Source organism: Apostichopus japonicus, chromosome 15 (genome assembly GCF_037975245.1).
Source record: "Apostichopus japonicus isolate 1M-3 chromosome 15, ASM3797524v1, whole genome shotgun sequence".
Taxonomy (NCBI): domain Eukaryota; kingdom Metazoa; phylum Echinodermata; class Holothuroidea; order Aspidochirotida; family Stichopodidae; genus Apostichopus; species Apostichopus japonicus.
This window is the reverse complement of record NC_092575.1, coordinates 8,250,533-8,268,611: the sequence shown is the minus strand read 5'-3', so window position 1 is coordinate 8,268,611 and position 18,079 is coordinate 8,250,533. Positions and strand designations below refer to the sequence as shown.

Below are 18,079 nucleotides of genomic sequence, written 5' to 3'. Positions count from 1 at the left end.
TATAGGGCGGAAGTATGCTTCCGCCCCAGTCGTCGAGGGTAAAAAAAACCTTTCATTTTTGAACTATTTTCTGAAATTCAGAACGTAGTCTTTCACCATTGTTCAGACTGTTTAGTACTGCGATTATTGGGAATCACTATCTTCGCCGGAAATTCACTAGCGTTTGCAGCATACCGTCAAAATAAGTCAGGGATCGAACCTCGTCCAGACCAATGTGCTGTGCTGACATAGTACATACACCATCGCCGCTACTCCGTAGTTCATGCATATCACCGGTATAGCACGTACACGCCAGGCAACTGCACGCAAGATGAGTAAAGTAAATCAGGAAATATGAGAAATTTATTACAAATTCAGACATTTGTTGGCACTAAACAGCATCTGATGGCCTCTAATTGTTCAAAAAATTTCAAAAAGGGGAAGGGGACACCCCCTCCCCTTTAATTTTGGAAATTTTAAAGACCCCTCCCCCAGGACGGCGATCACAATCCATCATGCATCAGCCCCCCCCCCTGACAAAAATACCTTCCTACGCCAGTGTTTGCAGGCATTTACAGATCGAGGGATGATACCGTAATGAACAGCTTCTTTTCCTGTCAGCGTCAGTGGCGTAGCTACGGGGGGGCCTGGGGGGCCGGGCCCCCCCCCATGAAATCGGCTGGCCCCCCCACTGGCCCCCCCACTGGGAATGGGGTAAGAAAAATTGTAAAAAAAAAAATTGTAAAAAAAAACTTGTAAAAAACTCATCAGTGGGATTCACTAATATTTTTTGTTCAATAATTTGGGAAATAGAGTTACACAATTTTCTCGTTTGCATCTGGCAGAATAAGAATAATACAATATCTGTAGTAATCATGAGAATGGTCATACAGCATGGCATGGCAATGGTCGATGCGACGGTTGCGACCATACACCACGAACCTTGTGCATGTGCTGCGCGATATCGATATCTACCAATACATGTTATCGGTCATCGATTGGCACAAAAACCCAGATTCTGATGACAGCTGCCTCAAGAAACCCAATAAATGGCCTAATTAGCACCGAGCCACCAATGTGGACCATTACCGAAACATCGATGCGTGTTAGTCTTCCATCCCCTTCCTCTAATGCTATTTAAGTCCACATGTGGGCATTTCCTGCAAACCTACCGGTAGCCCACAGGGGTTTGAGTTGGGAGAAAGGCCTTGACACCTTGAAACAACAAATGATGCCAAACATAGGCGTACGAGGCGGGGGTGCAGGGGGGGGGGGCAGACAGCCCCCTAAATTTCCAGAGGACAAGAAATTCGGGCAAAAGTCCTGAAAAATTCGGGCAGCCTAAGAGGAGAAAAAAAAAAAATTTTCTCCTCTTAGGCTGCCCGAATTTTTCAGGACTTTTGCCCGAATTTCTTGTCCTCTGGAAATATATATATATATATGTATATGTATATGTATATGTATATATATATATATATATATATATATATATATATATATATGTATATATATATATATATATATATATATATATATATATAAATATGCAGTAGCTTGCCCGAATCTTTTTCAAATTTTTGCCCGACAATTCCATGATTTTCTTTATTTAGCATCATGATGCCCGAATATTTCCGTGTAACACCACCGTAAGCGCAGTTCATCTGGGCTACCACGCTTTTTGCACGATCAATTTTTTTTCTTCTAACTAGTAAAGTGTATACCTGAACCAAGGGCGGTGGAACCGGGGGGAAAAAGGGGGCACGTGCCCCTCCCCCACTTTTCCTCAGGTTAGAAATGTGCCTTTTTTCTACATAAAAATTGAGGTGCCTCAAGTTAGCAAGAGGCCAGGGAACCAGAATGAACACTCAGGAAAGGCCGTTTCCGGCCGTCTGAGGGGTTTGTAAAACCAAAAATTTTCTTAAAGTACGCTCCGCGCCAACCGATGGTGGCGCTCCGCTCAGATAGCCGTGCATACAACTTTGCAAATCCTGGCTAAGCCCGTGACTTTTAACGAATTTCTGTGAGTCAAACTCAAAGCATTTTCGAATGGAAAAAATTTGTTAAGATATTAACAAGAAAAAAACTAAAACTAATTCGGAAGATTCCTACGTTAGCAACTAGCATGATTTCACCTCATTTTGTCTCAAAAGAAAACTTGTTCCTTGTTTCCCAATTTGCGCATTGGATATTGCAGTGCTAGTATGCATATTTTCCTTGAGGGGGTGGGGGGGGGACGTTGATGGAGTGATGTGTATACACAAATAAGATAATACAATAAGAGTTATAAAGGGTACTGAATATAACGCTGCATCATTCTAATCGAATTTCTGCAAAGTGCCCTTTGATGTCGGTGCCCCCCCCCCCCAGATTAAAAGTGCTTCCGCCGCCCTTGACCTGGATATCCCCGACATGAGTGTATAAAAGAAACATTTTCTTTTTCATGGATGGTGGGGGGGGGGAGTGTCTACAAGCCTAGAAGTACAGGTTTATCATATTCTTTGTTATATTTTATACTTTTTTGTGAGACAAATTGCAGTCTCACCCGACACAGCAACATTATCCCGCCTACGTGTCGTTGAACAATGTTTTTTCTGGAGGTAGCTGAGTACTGTGTTAAAATAATAAATAAGGTAACTAAATATAGCAGCTTAAAAAATATACTGTCCCATTTTCCCCCTTTAAAGTGATGTTACCATTTTTTCTTCTTCTAATTTACCAAATTTTTGGGGAACTGTAAATTTCTAAAACGTGAGATTATAAAATAAAGAATGTTTAGATGCAACTTGCAAGGCCTCAGAAGTGCCGTTTCCGGCAATCTGAGAGGCATTGTGTGCCAAAAATTTTCTTGTTCGCTACGCGCCAACCGATGGTGGCGCTCCGCTTAGATAGTGTTACGGGACTTTCGGGCACAAAAAGTTCTGCCCCCCAAACTGAAATGGTCCCGTACGCCTTTGATGCCAACTTCACTCAAGTTAAAAGTCTGGCTGAGTTGGCAAGGCCAGTCAGCATGAAAGAGAAAAATTTTTTTTTTGCATTTCTGTCACCAAAGTTGCACATCTTTTTGGTTGCTATTTTGCCTCACAGGTGCCATCTCCTGCGATCTGGGGGGTGCTGAAATCTCAAATTTTCTCTGTACGCTCCGCGCCAACCAAGGTGGCGCTCCGCTCAGATAGTAACCCGGCCCCCCCACAAGAAAGAACAGCCCCCCCATGGCCCCCCACTCAAAAAATCCTAGCTACGCCACTGCAGTTAACTGACTCAACCCTCGAACTTCAGTAAGTGGATCAAAGTTGATGCACCGTCTATATACGCAGTCATCATGCCAGAGGTTATTCAAAAGCTCTGCTAATTCCTATTATAACATTCTTGCTGATTTATACTCTTTAGATGTGAGTATACATTGGAACTTTTGCTTGGTTGTTAATTTCTCAGTCTTGAGAACAATTGCCATAATGACATTTTCACTTTCATGTAGTTGCCAGATGCAATGTCAGAATGTCAACAATTGAGATAAATACGATTCTTCACTATAACAAAATGCTTTGAGATGTAGTTTGGACCTGAAGATGCAGATAATTTTAAGCCATCAACTGAACCCAGCACAACCCCTTTAATATTCATGATCACCTTACGCTTAGGGTAATAAGCTGCGGAACTCTCTGTTTTATTATCAACGGCACAACTGCAGAGTAAAGGTAGGCTACAGTTTGGGGGAGGAGGGGGGGGGGGGCGGTGGTTGAGAAAGGGGATTGATTTGGATCAGCATAATATTGTTGGACGTCTGGTAACATTCCATTCACGTGACCTTTCATTTGCAATGCTCATCCTTATCAGCGAAACGGTATGTGGCCTGGGCACATTCATTTGTCGGAACCGTCAGGCCGTTTGTTCGTGCTTCATTTGAGGTGGATTTCTCTAAGTTTGTGCAACCGGTACAAATTTGAGCAGCTTTCCGTCAACTTAGGTTTTCGTCGTCAAGTTCTACGCATGCGTGTTCGACCATAACAACTACAGAAATTTGTAGTGACATGTATATGTATAGCCTACATGCCATGCATATGAATTTACACACATACGCTACGAAATTTGGTACTGGTTAGGCTAGCTAGGCACACAAAATCGCTGTTGGCATACATGATGTACCGTACGCAGTACATATTGGACATATGTACGCGCATATTCAAACCATACACCGTTGCACTACATTAAGTGTGTAACATAACGTATTTGGTATGGTGTAATTTGCACAAGAATGAGTGGTAAATGATCATGGCCAGCGAGTTTGCTGGCGGTGACAACAATCAAACTTGCAAAGAAAGTGAGCTTTTGTCAGTATCTCTAACGTTAGCATTAGCACTGAAAGAAGACGACACCGAGAAGTTCTTGCAGATTTACGATAGCTCTATTCCACCTCATTTGGGCAAGACAAAAGTGGGAATATGAACAAACGGTTTCGGCTGTTTGTGTCAACTGTGTTGTAGCCTAGGACCTCGTCTAGGGTTAGCCTAGGCCTAGCGTAGGCTACTGTAGTCTGGTAGTCGTAGTGTTAGGTTAAGCACAAGGTCAAACCACACAGGTTAAGGCCTAGTCTAGGCCAGGTCCAACAATACAAACACAAGAAACGTTAGACTTTAATTTACTCTTAAAATTTATGTGCAAACTAACTTAGCGTAAGCTAAGTAATTGGTCCCAATTCTGATCACTTGTATAGTAAAGGCTTCATAATTGACGCACCCTAGTAATTAAGTACCTTTAATTAATACTAGCAACGATACAGCAGGCCACCGAAACTTTTTGCAGTCAGTTTGAATCCATTTCAGCTATTTGCTGACCAAATTATGGTGTATTTTAAGCTTTTAACACCCTCCCCCCAGGTCTGCACATTTTTTGGGCATTTGGGAATCTTAGACCCAAAAAATAACCAACATTACCTCAATATGATAACACTACATTCTGGGACCTTAGCTTAGATGCTCAGAGCATAGCAAAAAGCATCTAAAGTCAGTGGATGTATACTAAGGCCTACACTACAGTTAGCTTATCGCCAAATGTGTCAATTTAGGCCTAGGCCTAGGGGTATGAAAGAACTTGACACGGTAGACATTTTGTGGTCAAATTCTGCTCAATTGTACGGTGCATAAGCACAGAACCTTAAATATTTTGAGATCATAACATTTCTGAGGAACTACACATATGAAACACATAAACAGTTGAGTGATTTGGATTTTTCCTTGATAGACATCGTTGATCAAATCCTTAAGTGCGTCAATTATGAGCCCACCATGCTACAATTTGGCAAAAGATATCAACAAAGGACTTATTCACCGGCACACAATGAGAACAAGGCAAATCGTGTAGGTGGGGAAATGTGGCATATATCCCTTTCACATATAAATCATTATTGTAGCAATTTTAATTTTTTTTTTAATTTTAATTTTAATGTTCTCTTAGTTTTAAATGCCTGCCAAAAACTATCAAAGTGGTCTTTATGGTTTCTTCCCTCTGGTTGCAGTTTTTTACATTCTAAGGTTTAATTCATATATCTCAATCTAAGCATAAACTCACACTCACAGGTTGAACTTGAAGGAAATAGGGACCACTTGCTAGACAAGACACGAATCAGACCTAGGCATGGGTACGTTGGGTACATGGGTACCATTCATGGGTACTTAGATAATCCGATTGGTGAAGTGTTTACCAACTATACACAACAATATGAGAACGATGTGACCAAAGTTACCATCTATAGATCAAAGCTTTATCTTTATCCTACTGTAGGCCTAGGCTAGGAATATAAACTAAGGTTGCTTTTTACTAGCCATGAAAGTATTACACTCCCTGTAACTGCATTTTTTTCCTGTTTTGATGATGGAGTCACAGAGGAATGTGTGAAATTTCTCTAGTTGTGTGGCCAGTGCATTTGGGTGAAAGTGCTTAGCCTATATAATAATGACCACACTAAGTCATGGTGTTCTAACTGTGATAAAGAAGTGTTATATGATTAGGTTATTGTTTTCAGACTGAAACGTGTAATATCAGTGCTTTCAATAAGTCATTTGAATCAAGTCTCAAGTCCCTGGGGTCAAGGCTTTGAGGCCAAGTTTAAAGTCCAGTCGTCAGTCAAGTGCTGTAACATTGAATGTTTAATGTCTCAAAAATATTTATCACCCATTTTGTAGGGGAGAGAGATTACAAATGCACGTACAGTGCACTTTTCTCAATATCATGCATCTATTTTCCTTTATTTACCTTTGCGGTGTACTACATAGTACTCGGAGTTCAAATTTTGTGTAGAAGTTTTGAAGTCTGATTTTTGTCTCTTATCAAATACTATTGTTACTGGGCAACAAACACCACTATACCTATAACATGTTCGCACATGTATAGTGATTTGCCCATTTTGCATCAAATTTTGCTATGCAATACTGGATAAATTATTCCGTGGCAGAAAAACAATTTACATATCAAAGTGAAGAAATGACTTCAAATATCTCTAACTTTGTCAACCATTCCAACCACCAGTGATTAATTATAATGGAAACTTTATTTAATAGAACTGTTCTATAACTTGGTTTATGTTTGTAAAAGTCTGTTCAGGAATGTCAAATAGAAATTAGCTAAAACAAAAGAAAAGAAACAATAATGCAAAGTGCAATACAGTGAATATACTGTATGTGAAGCTTCTGTAGGAAATCATACATGTATTTACACAGTTATATCAGCAGGTTTTTAATGATAATCAATAAAAGACACTGAAAGGCTATAGATATACTGTAGGTACAATCATCCATTTTCTGCAGCCATTGTTAAGCCACTGCTAACTTTTCTGTTAGCTTATTTTTTGTTTGCAATCAGAAACCTCAGACTTCAAGTGAAGGAGTCAAAGTGGTACACGTTAACCGTGGATAATGCTATGTTGAAAAACCTAATAACAATAATACACAAGATTAAGAAAGAACTGGCACAGCAGGTCCTTGTAGAGCCTCTAATACACACTATCATGCATTGTTTACTGCAAGTGTAAATTGTGCCAGGGTCTTTTGAAGCAATATTGTTACTTGCATAATTCGCCTAGTTCAAACAACAGGCAGATGTTCAGCTTTGTCATACCATTCATCTGAACGTCATGAATACTTTAAAAGGTCAAGTTGCAATTCACAAACTGATGTGAATTGAGTGAGTCAACAACTTGAGTCACCAACAGTATGTTATTTCACCGACGTTCAGTCATTTTGTCAGTTATTGACTACTTGTGTTTGAACTGGAAGTGCCATTTTAATCACAAGAAATGGTGTATCAGTTTCTTGTTTGACATGTGACATTGACAAATTTTTGTGAATTGTGTTTTGCAGCTTCTGCCATCATTATCTTCCAAAACCATTCATTTTTGAATGGAGTTGGATCACAAATCCAAGGAGATTTTTACAGAAAAAAATAGCCATTCCCAGTACTGTGCACTTGCCTTACTGTAGGCTAGACATGACTTGACCTACACTAGGCCTAGTCTACAGTAGTTTAGTAGGCCTAGCATAGGCTACAGAAGGGGGATGGGTAACACAAAGGATTAGAGAGTTGAAAAGTTCAATTCATTTTCGTATGTCTAAAATTTCACAAGTTTAGCCAATTGCTAAAACTAACCAGTGCATAAAAATTTACTGGCTAAAAATCAAATTCCCACTTGCAATTTCATTGAATCAATACCACAGCGACATTAATTTTGCACTGGCATGTAGCCAATAAATACCTCAAATTTTGAGAAATGGGATGAACTAGCCAATCATCTGACATACACTAATCTCCTATAAAACAAGGAGGATAAAACTTACTGTATCACACTCTCTGGAATTTCAATCGGTATGGGGTGACTGACTAAGAAAACAATTGAAGAAGACGCAAACCCAACCATCATCTGTAGCTTATATGACAGATCTTTGTGAAGAACAACACCCCAAACAGATAAGAAAAACCTTACTTCGTTTGGGAAATAATCTAGTTTAAAAGTCATGTCTGGGAACAGTCATGTTATAAATGAGGAAAACAATTTTTTGTCACTACTGTACTTTTCCTTCAAGTACTATGACATGAAAATAAGGAAACTTTACCAGAAAAGTACTTGGATGCTGTTACAATTAAAAAAACTACCTTTCTGAATTCCATGTTTTGAACAGCAACATGCCTCTAAGTTGCTCAAATGACAATCCCATTACAGCCCAATGGCCAACATATGAACTGTTCTTATTTTTGCATAATTGGGCTGATTTCTATTGGGTAGAAGGTGTAAACAAACACAGAATTAGGCAACTTTAGGATTGAAAGCTACCTTTGACATTGGTAATCTTTGAATTTGTGCTGGCATGTGTGTATGAAAGTGTGTATGTGATGGCTAGCTTGTAAACAATATATCTCAACAAACGCAAGTTGAAACAATGTCATACTTGGTAGGTAGATGCCCCATGATGTGAAGATGTGCCCTATTGTTTTTGGTTCCATCATGAATATTAATGAGTGGTGGGGCTTAACACAACATGTGTTTGTATGTGTGATGCCTTATCTGTGAAACCTGAATAAACTCAGGAAAAGTACCTGGTGTTTGAACTTTATGTATATCCACCATAGTGTTTAGAGGAATCTAGTGAATACATGGTCAGAGTTCATTTTAGGCCAACAGAGGTTAAAATCTGAAATATTGTGAACTCTTGAAGCCTAATTTAAAAAGCAAATCTTGGAAGAACTTCACACTTTGCAAGTGGATTCACCTTTGTCAGTACAAGAACCATGGAGTGGTATTAAGACTAGTGTCCTGCTTTGCTGGTAAAACATGTCATGAAGAGACAATGAGAAATTTGCAATGCATCATTAGCCCTTTGACATTTTTTCTACTGAACATAATTTGAGATATATGGTTTTGAAATTTTGATCTTTGTGAATCAAAATTATTTTGAAGTTTTGTGAAACTCAGTTTGGTGTAATCTACATGTATGCAATTTGCTTGAAAGTGTTTCTTCAACATTTGGTAAAAATGGTGTGAAAATATCATATTCAGATTATTGCAAAAATATTCTAAGTGTTGCTAGTCTGCTGTTCTAGACTCCTAGGAAACATTTTTACAGTTGTTTTGATTGTCTTTGGAAGGTCTTTACACTTCTTTTTTGGAAGTTCGAAATGAAGACCAAATAGATTTGATAATTATTTATTAGTTATAATTTATTATTATTATTATTATTAATTCCTTAATTATGTGATAGATAACTATATGTATCAATGAAATAACTTTACCTCAAATTCAGGTAAGGCCACTACTTTCATTAAAATAGCATTGTAGCCAGCACATTGGAGTTTACCTGCAAAAAATGTTTCTCTTATTTTCTCTATCAAAGGTGGATGAAATCAAAGAAAGAGCACGTGAACTTTCAGAAAGATCTACTGTGGACCTAGAAACTCTAAGAGCTGACCTACAGGCTGGGCAAAACCTCATATCGGACGTCTTTCATAATGTCAGAGTTTATGGTACGTTTGACGCACCAGAAAAAAACGAAAAAGGGTTTGGATCAAAAGATAGAAACCACAACTTGTCGCCACATTTGGGGTCCACTCAAATTACACCAGCAATGACGTTGAAAACAGATGAAAAAGATGACAGTGCTTCGCAGGCTCATGAAACAGACCTAGGTGCAGTAAACACCATAACTAACAATGTGCCAAAAGGTCAATTTTCTGAATCACAGAAAAGATATATTGTGGATGAAGACGCACCTAAACCGGATAGCACCATGTCTGAGAGTAAGGCCAGTGGAGTTGCTGGCCAAAAGGGTCAACAAGAGGTTGATGATGGAATACAGTTTGGTCCTCTGACAAAAACTAAGGAAACAACAAACAATGTAATGAAAGGGAAAACTAATATGCTTAGAGAGAAAGCAAATAAACATAATTCAGAAACAAAAGTGAGTACAGAAGATGTTGGTCCAATTCATCCTGAAATTCTATTGAAGAAGTCTGCATCACTTATACTTAAACCCAAAAGTACCGACGTCAAAAACTGCCCTGCTCCTGAACTCATCAATTCTAGCCAGGTTACAGAATTTGAGGTCAATGCTGCCACACCTATCTTAGGTCAGCTCAGAACTGATAGGGGGAATAAATCGCCATTGAAGAGGCATGGAGCACAACAGAAAGAACGTGAGCTAGAGGATGTGTATGCTCATAGCAGTCCAGCAGTGTCTCCGACAGGCCCATCTTTTCATTTTGATAATGGTTTCCAAACAAACTATGGTTCCTGCCGCAGCTTGCATGAGACATCTTCAAATAAAGTGACAAGGGATGACTCCAGTGTTGGTGATGGTACGAGAAAGAAGAAGAGAAAAAAGAAGAAAAAAACTAAACAAGGTATGCCGCCAGCATTTATGATGTCTTATTGCCACTCCTGCTTAGAAGGGACTTATTTTTAATCAATTTCATCTTCCATTTTGTTACTTTTGCTTTATTCCTTTCCTACCTGTCTCAACAAACAAACACACTTGGGTAAGGTAAAAGAGAATATAAGTACTGAAGCATGTTTTTAGTCTAATAAGTACTGTATCTCTTGGGCAGTTTTTGCACCCTATTTGTAATCTTCACTTTCAAGGGTTGGCTACGAGAAGAGTCACACTTGTCCTAGGTATGATAGCCAGTTCTAGTATTACCCATCGATAGCAGAAATTGATCAAGATTGTTTGTCTGCTCACAAGCAAATGTCTGTTTCTCAATGGATGCATTTGGAGTATATTCCAATGTAGTGGATGCATTCTATCAGTTGCAGCTTGTGTTTTGATTCCTTGTCGACAGTAGTGAGATTACGAACCTTGTTGATATTGCAGGTCAAAGGTCATTTGAGGTCAAAATAGATCAGACTCTCTAAACCTTGTTAAACTGATATTTAACTCTGAATTAACTTCCTGAGTACAAGTTTCCTATCACTTGCTGTGAGGGTCAAAGGTCATTTAAGGTAAACAGATGTCAAAATCTGCAAATCTTGGAAACACACATGTCTTATGTAAAGCATGAATGAACTTGATAGTTATGTCCGTGTTATTGCTAGGACATTGCAAATCTTGTGATGATCAACACTTAAAATCCTGTGTGCCGTGTCACTGTTGAATGTTCTCATTAAAAATTTGGCAAGGCATTACTATTAATCCAATTGCCATTCTTGTTTCTTACTGGATGTTGGGCAAGCTTGGAACAGGTTACTGTACATGTTTGAAGTAATGTGAAAGTGTGATAAGTGACCATGGGTCACTTCTGTTCAAAGCGTAGCTCAACTAAAACCTCTTGAAAACCTTCCTCTTAGGAAATAATGGTATGGAAGTTGCGTATTAGCTTCCATGATGTGCAAGAGGGCATTGTTATGAGCAGCAATATCTCAAGTTTGGTTAATAAAGGTTACACTAGTTCACACATTTATGCATGATGTTCTTCTTGCTATTTGACCAGGGAGTTGTTATGTAACAACTCCCTGATTTGACCCTGTTTTGTTGATAAGCATTTTGCTATATGATACTGGATAATTATTCACTGTACCCATGATAGATATTGCAAGTCACTTTGCAAAAGTCACTTCAGCATCAACATTGCCAAAAGTGTTTTCAGTTGTTAGGCTGGCCTTAACATGAAAGAACAGTAGTTTTCAGCAAAGATTTCTTCATTATGTGGACTTTTTGTGGTCATCTTGAGATGGTATTTTAGTGGCACTATAAATTGATGTATGAACCTTTTTTTCCCCATCTTAGACAATGGCACTGAAAGCACCACTGAAGGAGAAGAAGCCAGATCTCCTAATGATCTGACTGCACCCTCATCAGCAGACACCAATACCAAGAGAAAGACATCAGCAGAGTCCAGCTCTGAGCGAGAAAATCTCTCTGGTGAAAATGATGGCAAAGTCTTCCCAGGGCAAAAAGCAAAACACTCAAAAGATAATAAAGGTAATAGAACCAAAGCAGTTGAACCTGTTAAGAATAACAAACCTGTAGCAAGAAAGAAAAAAGGAAACGAGGAAACATCTTCAGAAGGAAGGAAATGGTCAGCTCCTGAAAATGAAATAGGAGGATTGAGGCAGCTCACAAAAGATGAAGAAAATGAAGAGCAGCAGCAGGAGGAGGAGCTAGAAGAAGATGTGTTTGCATCACTGCGTCGGAGAGCTATAGATAGAGCTATAGATGATGCAACCAACTATGGCAAGGATGAAAGCGAAGCAGACTGTAGAGCCGCTATGTCAGACCCTGGCGAAAATGATGAAGAACACGGGGGCTTTAACATTGTCAAATATCGAAAATCCAGACGCAAAGAGAAAGGTGCTAGTCACTTTGGTTTTCCGCGATCTTTTTCCAAAAACTTTTATATGGATGATTCACCTAACTCTAACTTTGCTCGAAGCAAAGACTCTGCCTGGGACTTGAGAAAGTCTAGTAGCCTTCCTAAAGAAATGTGTAAATATACAAACAGTCGGAGGAGACTGGGAACGAATGAGGCAGAAGAACAAGTCAGTACTACAACAACCACCACAACAGCATCCTCTAGAAGAGATTCTCTGGAGAGCGATGAGAACAATTGTGAACAAAAGAAACAAGGAGGGTTGTCATACGCCAGCCGGTTAAAAGCTAGCATCCAAGGGACTGGCCACGTGCAATTAATGAAGGAAGAAGAAGAGAAGGAGCCGTCTAATAATCTTGAGGGAATTACAGCACCATTGAGTAGTCAAAGCAATAGCAAACCAAAAATCAATTCCATCGGTGATCTTAAAAGTGACACAGTTGATAGAACTGTTAGCCAACAAGAATCAAAGGAATTGACCACCAACGTCCCCCCGTCTAGTTCCATATCTGCAGCTATGAATTTAGAAGTCAGTCCCACTCGAAAGTTTGATCTTAATTTTCCAAATTTGACCTCTTATGTAGCTTCCAGTACTAATAAGAGGCAAGGATCTTCAGAGCATCACGCAAAATCTGTGCAATACCTAAACCTTGAATGCACTAAAATCTCATATGCTGGACGGGTGAAGCAAAGTCTGGGTACCACTCATGATACAACAACAACAACTACAGCATCAACAAGGGATGACCAGAGTATAAGGACTGTGCAGAAGAATGAGAAGAGTACAATAGAAGGATTCAATTTATCTGGTAAAGATACTGTTAAGTCTAGTTCACAGGATGTATGTGGAAAGGATGGTAAAATAGGAACTATAGAGTTTGGCCAAACAAAAGCTGAAAGTTACAACTTGAATTTATCTCTGCATAATCAAAAGGCAGGTACCACTCTTGATGTTGAGACAGTCTGCAAAGTCAAAGTGGCTCACACAGAGAGAGAAAAACTTGAAGCGGGTACTACCAGTGGCCAATCACTGCCTTCAAATTCTGGTGTTCTTCTTAGTAACCCAATTTGGTTTGGGAGCTTAATTGTGAGTGAGGATGGCATATTGGACTTAGATGAATACGGACGACCTGAGTCATTCACTAGAAGCAAAGAAACTAAGCTGCCAACTGCTGTTGTGGTTCAAGGTGCATTGATCAACGATTATCCGGAAACAGACGAAGCACAGACGATACAGGCAGCAAACAAAAGCGGGAATCATGCATTAGACCAGGGACATGTTGCCAATTCAAAGCAAGGACAAGACATGACAGAAAGAGATTTAGTTGCAGATAATACTGTGGAGATAAAGCTGTTGTCAAGTAAGAAGTTAAAACTTGATATAAGCAGTACTAGCTTGAAAACAAAGATGTTTAACCTCAGTGAAGTAACAGAGATGCTACTCAAAGGTAAGAGTGCTTCCTTAATCCCTTAAAGGATAGGTAAACCACCCTTTCCTTGTTTTCCCTTAGCTCCTTGCTGCAAAAACAAGTACATTACCACCTTGTCATTTGTATGTCCTTAAAATATTCTTTTTGTAATTCCACCCTCCAAAATGTTCAATGGCTTTAATATTGAACTACTAAACTCCATCACTACCACTGCATTGTTGGAGTGACAGGAAGGTTAATTGTTAAATTCAATTGTGACAGCTTAGATTGAAAGGAACATTTTATATGTCAAAAACTAAATTAAACTTCCAGTGTCGATGGTATGTTATACTTTTTTCTGGAAAGCAGGAGATGGACTGGTGAAATGTGACTTAGTGAAATTGTTTAAAATTTCAGAACTTTTAAAGTGAATTGATGTTTGCGGCACAGCTTTCATGTAGCTGCAGTGTAGAACGTCTGCCTACTGTACCTACAGTATCATGCTGGAATGCAAAGAAGGTTTATACTAGATTGGAGAACTAAAGTAAACATTATTTTACATTATTTCCCAACATTCCCACGTATGTCTATTATTACATGGATGTTGTTTCTCGTTAAGTCCTGCCCATTATTTCACCACCTTTTATTTCCTGTACAACCCTGTTGTAAACGTCATAGAAGTTCTTTAAAGTTCTGCATAATGCGTACAATATCACTTCTATTTTTTCAGATTTGAATGTTTTGCTACATATCAGATTTTTTGCCATTTGTCTTTCAGATTGGGAAGCCACTATGAAGCAAAGTCAGGATGACCCAGACAGTGTCTTCATTGTCTCTGAATGAACCACCTCCATGACTGCTTTGATTCATTCTTAATCTCATTTTGCTTTTTCAACGTAGAGTCAGTTTAATTGCTATTGCTCGGTTATCAAGGTTTGATTACCATTCAACAGTTTGTTTTTATTTTCAAGGCTTATAACAACATTTTTTTTTTTTATTGGTTTAAACTTGCTACAAACATTTTTTTTTGAAACTATGTGGAAGTTGTTAAGTTTTGGCTTTAATCTTGTCTTTCAAATTAATGTACCCTACCCTCATTGACACAATGAAACCTTTAATACATGGTGTTTGTAAGACCTTAAAAGGTGGTGCTACTGATGGATCAATTCATTGCAGTACCATTATCTAGTGTATGAATTGTACACTGTTCAGATGTGTATGGCTCTGCATATGTCAGTATTGATTCCTTACTAGTATGAATGTAGAAGTACAATTATCTGCAATGTAAACCTACTGTTCTATGCATACTGATGCTTGGTGAGGTTTGTGTTCAGATTACATATCTAATATCAAAGCAATATGTTTGTTTATCGCACACAATATGCTTACACTTCTTCAAGTCAAAGCAATATGAAAAATGTGAAATTAATATGCTAATTCTTCATGACACTTCAGTAAGTTTCAGTATGATATGTAATCAATAGGAGTTCTGGTAAAGTAATATTTATCAGTAGGTATATGGCCTCCCTTTCACTGCTTAGTTGAGCATTGTCTCTGAACATATGTTTATGTGTGTAAATCAATTTATCCCTGCTTGAAAAATTCACCAAGCCTACTCTGTGTCCATCATATTCTCATTAATGATCTGAAGGATGATGCTAGAATAACTTATTCTATCTTAATTAAAACCAAGAGTAATCAGTGTCCATCATACTCTCATTAATGCTCTGAAAGATGATGCTAGAATAACTTATTCTATTTTAACCTACTCAGTGTCCATCATACTCTCACTAATGATTTGAAAGATGATGCTAGAATAACTTATTCTATCTTAATTAAAACCAAGCCAATTCAGTGTCCATCATACTCTCATTAATGCTCTGAAAGATGATGCTAGCATTAATTATTCTATTTTAACCTACTCAGTGTCCATCATACTCTCACTAATGATGTAAAAGATGATGCTAGTATTAATTATTCTATCTTAATTCACCAAGCCTACTCAGTGTCCATCACACTCTCATTAATGATCTGAAAGATGATGCTAAAAATAACTTATTCTATCTTAACCTACTCAGTGTCGATCATACTCTCATTAATGCTCTCAAGGGTGATATCTCTTTGGTGAATTTTGTAATATTTGAGTAAACTTGAAGCTCTACATTGGGTTCTTGGTGTTATTAGAGTTTCTATCAAACAAATTTCGTACCCTTCTCAATTTGCTTGCTATTTTCTTGGGAGGAAATTTTAGATGGTGCTTTAACTCTGAACATCAAATATTGCAAAAAGATGGCTGAATCATTGTACAGGTCTGATGATCAGTTAGTTTAAATTATTCACAAAGAGTTTCCAGATTCAGAAACTCCAATATATAACTAGTGTCTAGCAATTTGATTGCACAAGATTCATTTCTTTAAGAAGCTAACAAGTCACAGACATTTTACTCAAGATTTCCCCAAAAGGTGGGATTTGAATAGCAAATCTGAGAAGATGATTTGCATTCAATATGTAATCACTCATAACTTACAATCTATTTTTGTGTAATACTATTTATGAACCTTGAAGGTCATAAAACTCTGCCTATGATGACAATTCATGAAGTTAATGATACTTAAGGAGATGAGACAGATTGTTGCTATAAATTTGGAATCTGAAATTGATAACATAACTTGGATGGACAAGGTGTACATTATTGAATGTGTACATGTCCACATTTGTGCACATATCCAAACATATTCAAAATGACAATTCAGTATGTTTCCAAGCTGTATAGATACGTCAGCTGAACTGTTAGACCTACATTCGACGCTATATTAAGCAGACAAAATCCAGAATGGCAGTAAATATTAGATTTTGCAGATTGCATCATTTTAAATTCAATGTACTGGTATATGCTTTTATGTGAGTGACAAACCTCTCAAGCTTTCCAGAAATGCAACCTAAATAAAACATTTCAAGTCCTTGTTGCGATGAAAATAGTTTGTGGTGTTTTTTTAGGAAACATTTTAAAGTAAATTTGACTTATTCTACTCATTCTAAAGCTTCCTTTTTTCGTAGAGTGATTATGATTTCAGACAGTTGATGCGATGGTAAGATTATTTTTGTCAGTTTTGGGAGATAATTGAGATGAAATGGTGCCTTCACTTCTTAAAATCAGTCCTGTGAGAAGTTTTAACTAAAAATAAATGTCTTAGGTGTGATGAGGTGAATTGAATTCCTGGCATGATTGCTTTTAAAGGAATACCATAGTGAAGAGTGCTAGTTTGATATCACAAGCACATTTAATGGTCTTATCTTGTACCATACAGTACAAACGTTGGGTTCAAGGCAATCCCATAGTTAGTTTATTACAGTTCTATGTGATGAGTTATTGATGGTAAATTACCTACCTCTGCCAATATTATCTCTACCGGCAGCAGGCAATATATACAGCGTTACTTTCACTTCTTTTAGCAAGCTTTGTATTAACATTTGGAAGGTTGTTGATATCCCATCTTCAAGCATAGCAGGTGCTGGCAATAACAATTTGATATCTATTAAGTAGACCCGTTTCCCATCTTATTTCAAGTAGTTTTCTGTTTTAGTTTTGTGGTAATTTGGTTTGAATCATTGCCTTTGTTATTTTTCTTAATTTTTTTTTTTTTACAAGCAGGGTAATTTGTTGTTGGATGAGCAGGTGTTACATTCAGCCTATGCATAACCCTGTCTGTTGTAGATCAATGTATTGAAACTTACTATTTCTTTAATAACCCCAATATGTGTTCTGTAATAAACATAAACAGCATTATAACAATCCTTCATGCCCCAGTCTTCAGTATGTTGCAATGGTGCAACCACAAACTGTTGCATTTTGAAAGATAGTGTTACATCACAATGGCTAACAATTGTAGCCAGGGAGGCCATTGATATTGGTCTGATGGTGGTACACAAAATGATCTCAGCAGAAGGATGGATATCAATTATGATTTGTTGTTATATGATGTCACTGGATAGGCATACCATCAATGAAGAGAATCTGAAATATTGTGTTAATCATAGTAATACACAGACTCTATGTAGAAGGCCAGTAGCTGTATGATGGGTTGCAATGCACAGTTACATTGGAGAATATGTTTTGATCAAGTTTTTTGGCAATTTGATACCTGCTTTCCTCATGTGAATTGTGGTTCTTCTGCTCGTGTAATTCAGTTTATGCAGTATTCAGATTGAGCAGCTCTCTAAATGCACCTATAAATTGCTATTAAAAGAATATTGTAAAAGAACAAACTATTGAAAGTAGCTTAGTCAAACAGCATGCCCTGAATATCCTTGTAATGTGAATATCTCTTAACTGATAAACATGA

General features: G+C 37.9%; 1 protein-coding gene across 4 annotated transcripts; it reads left to right on the top strand.

Moving 5' to 3' along the window:
• The first annotated feature begins 3,781 nt into the window (after positions 1-3,781).
• LOC139981521 (uncharacterized) lies at positions 3,782-16,876 on the top strand. 4 transcript variants are annotated; one of them, XM_071993965.1, is made up of 4 exons: positions 3,782-3,820; positions 9,357-10,362; positions 11,745-13,775; positions 14,515-16,876. In XM_071993965.1, exons 1-4 carry the CDS (start codon positions 3,797-3,799, stop codon positions 14,577-14,579), a joined length of 3,126 nt encoding a protein of 1,041 aa, XP_071850066.1. In that variant the 5' UTR covers positions 3,782-3,796; the 3' UTR covers positions 14,580-16,876. The 4 variants fall into 4 exon arrangements, with proteins under 4 accessions (XP_071850066.1, XP_071850065.1, XP_071850068.1 ...); XM_071993964.1 differs by lacking the exon at positions 3,782-3,820 and adding an exon at positions 4,048-4,410; XM_071993967.1 differs by lacking the exon at positions 3,782-3,820 and adding an exon at positions 4,050-4,297.
• Positions 16,877-18,079: the final 1,203 nt, after the last annotated feature.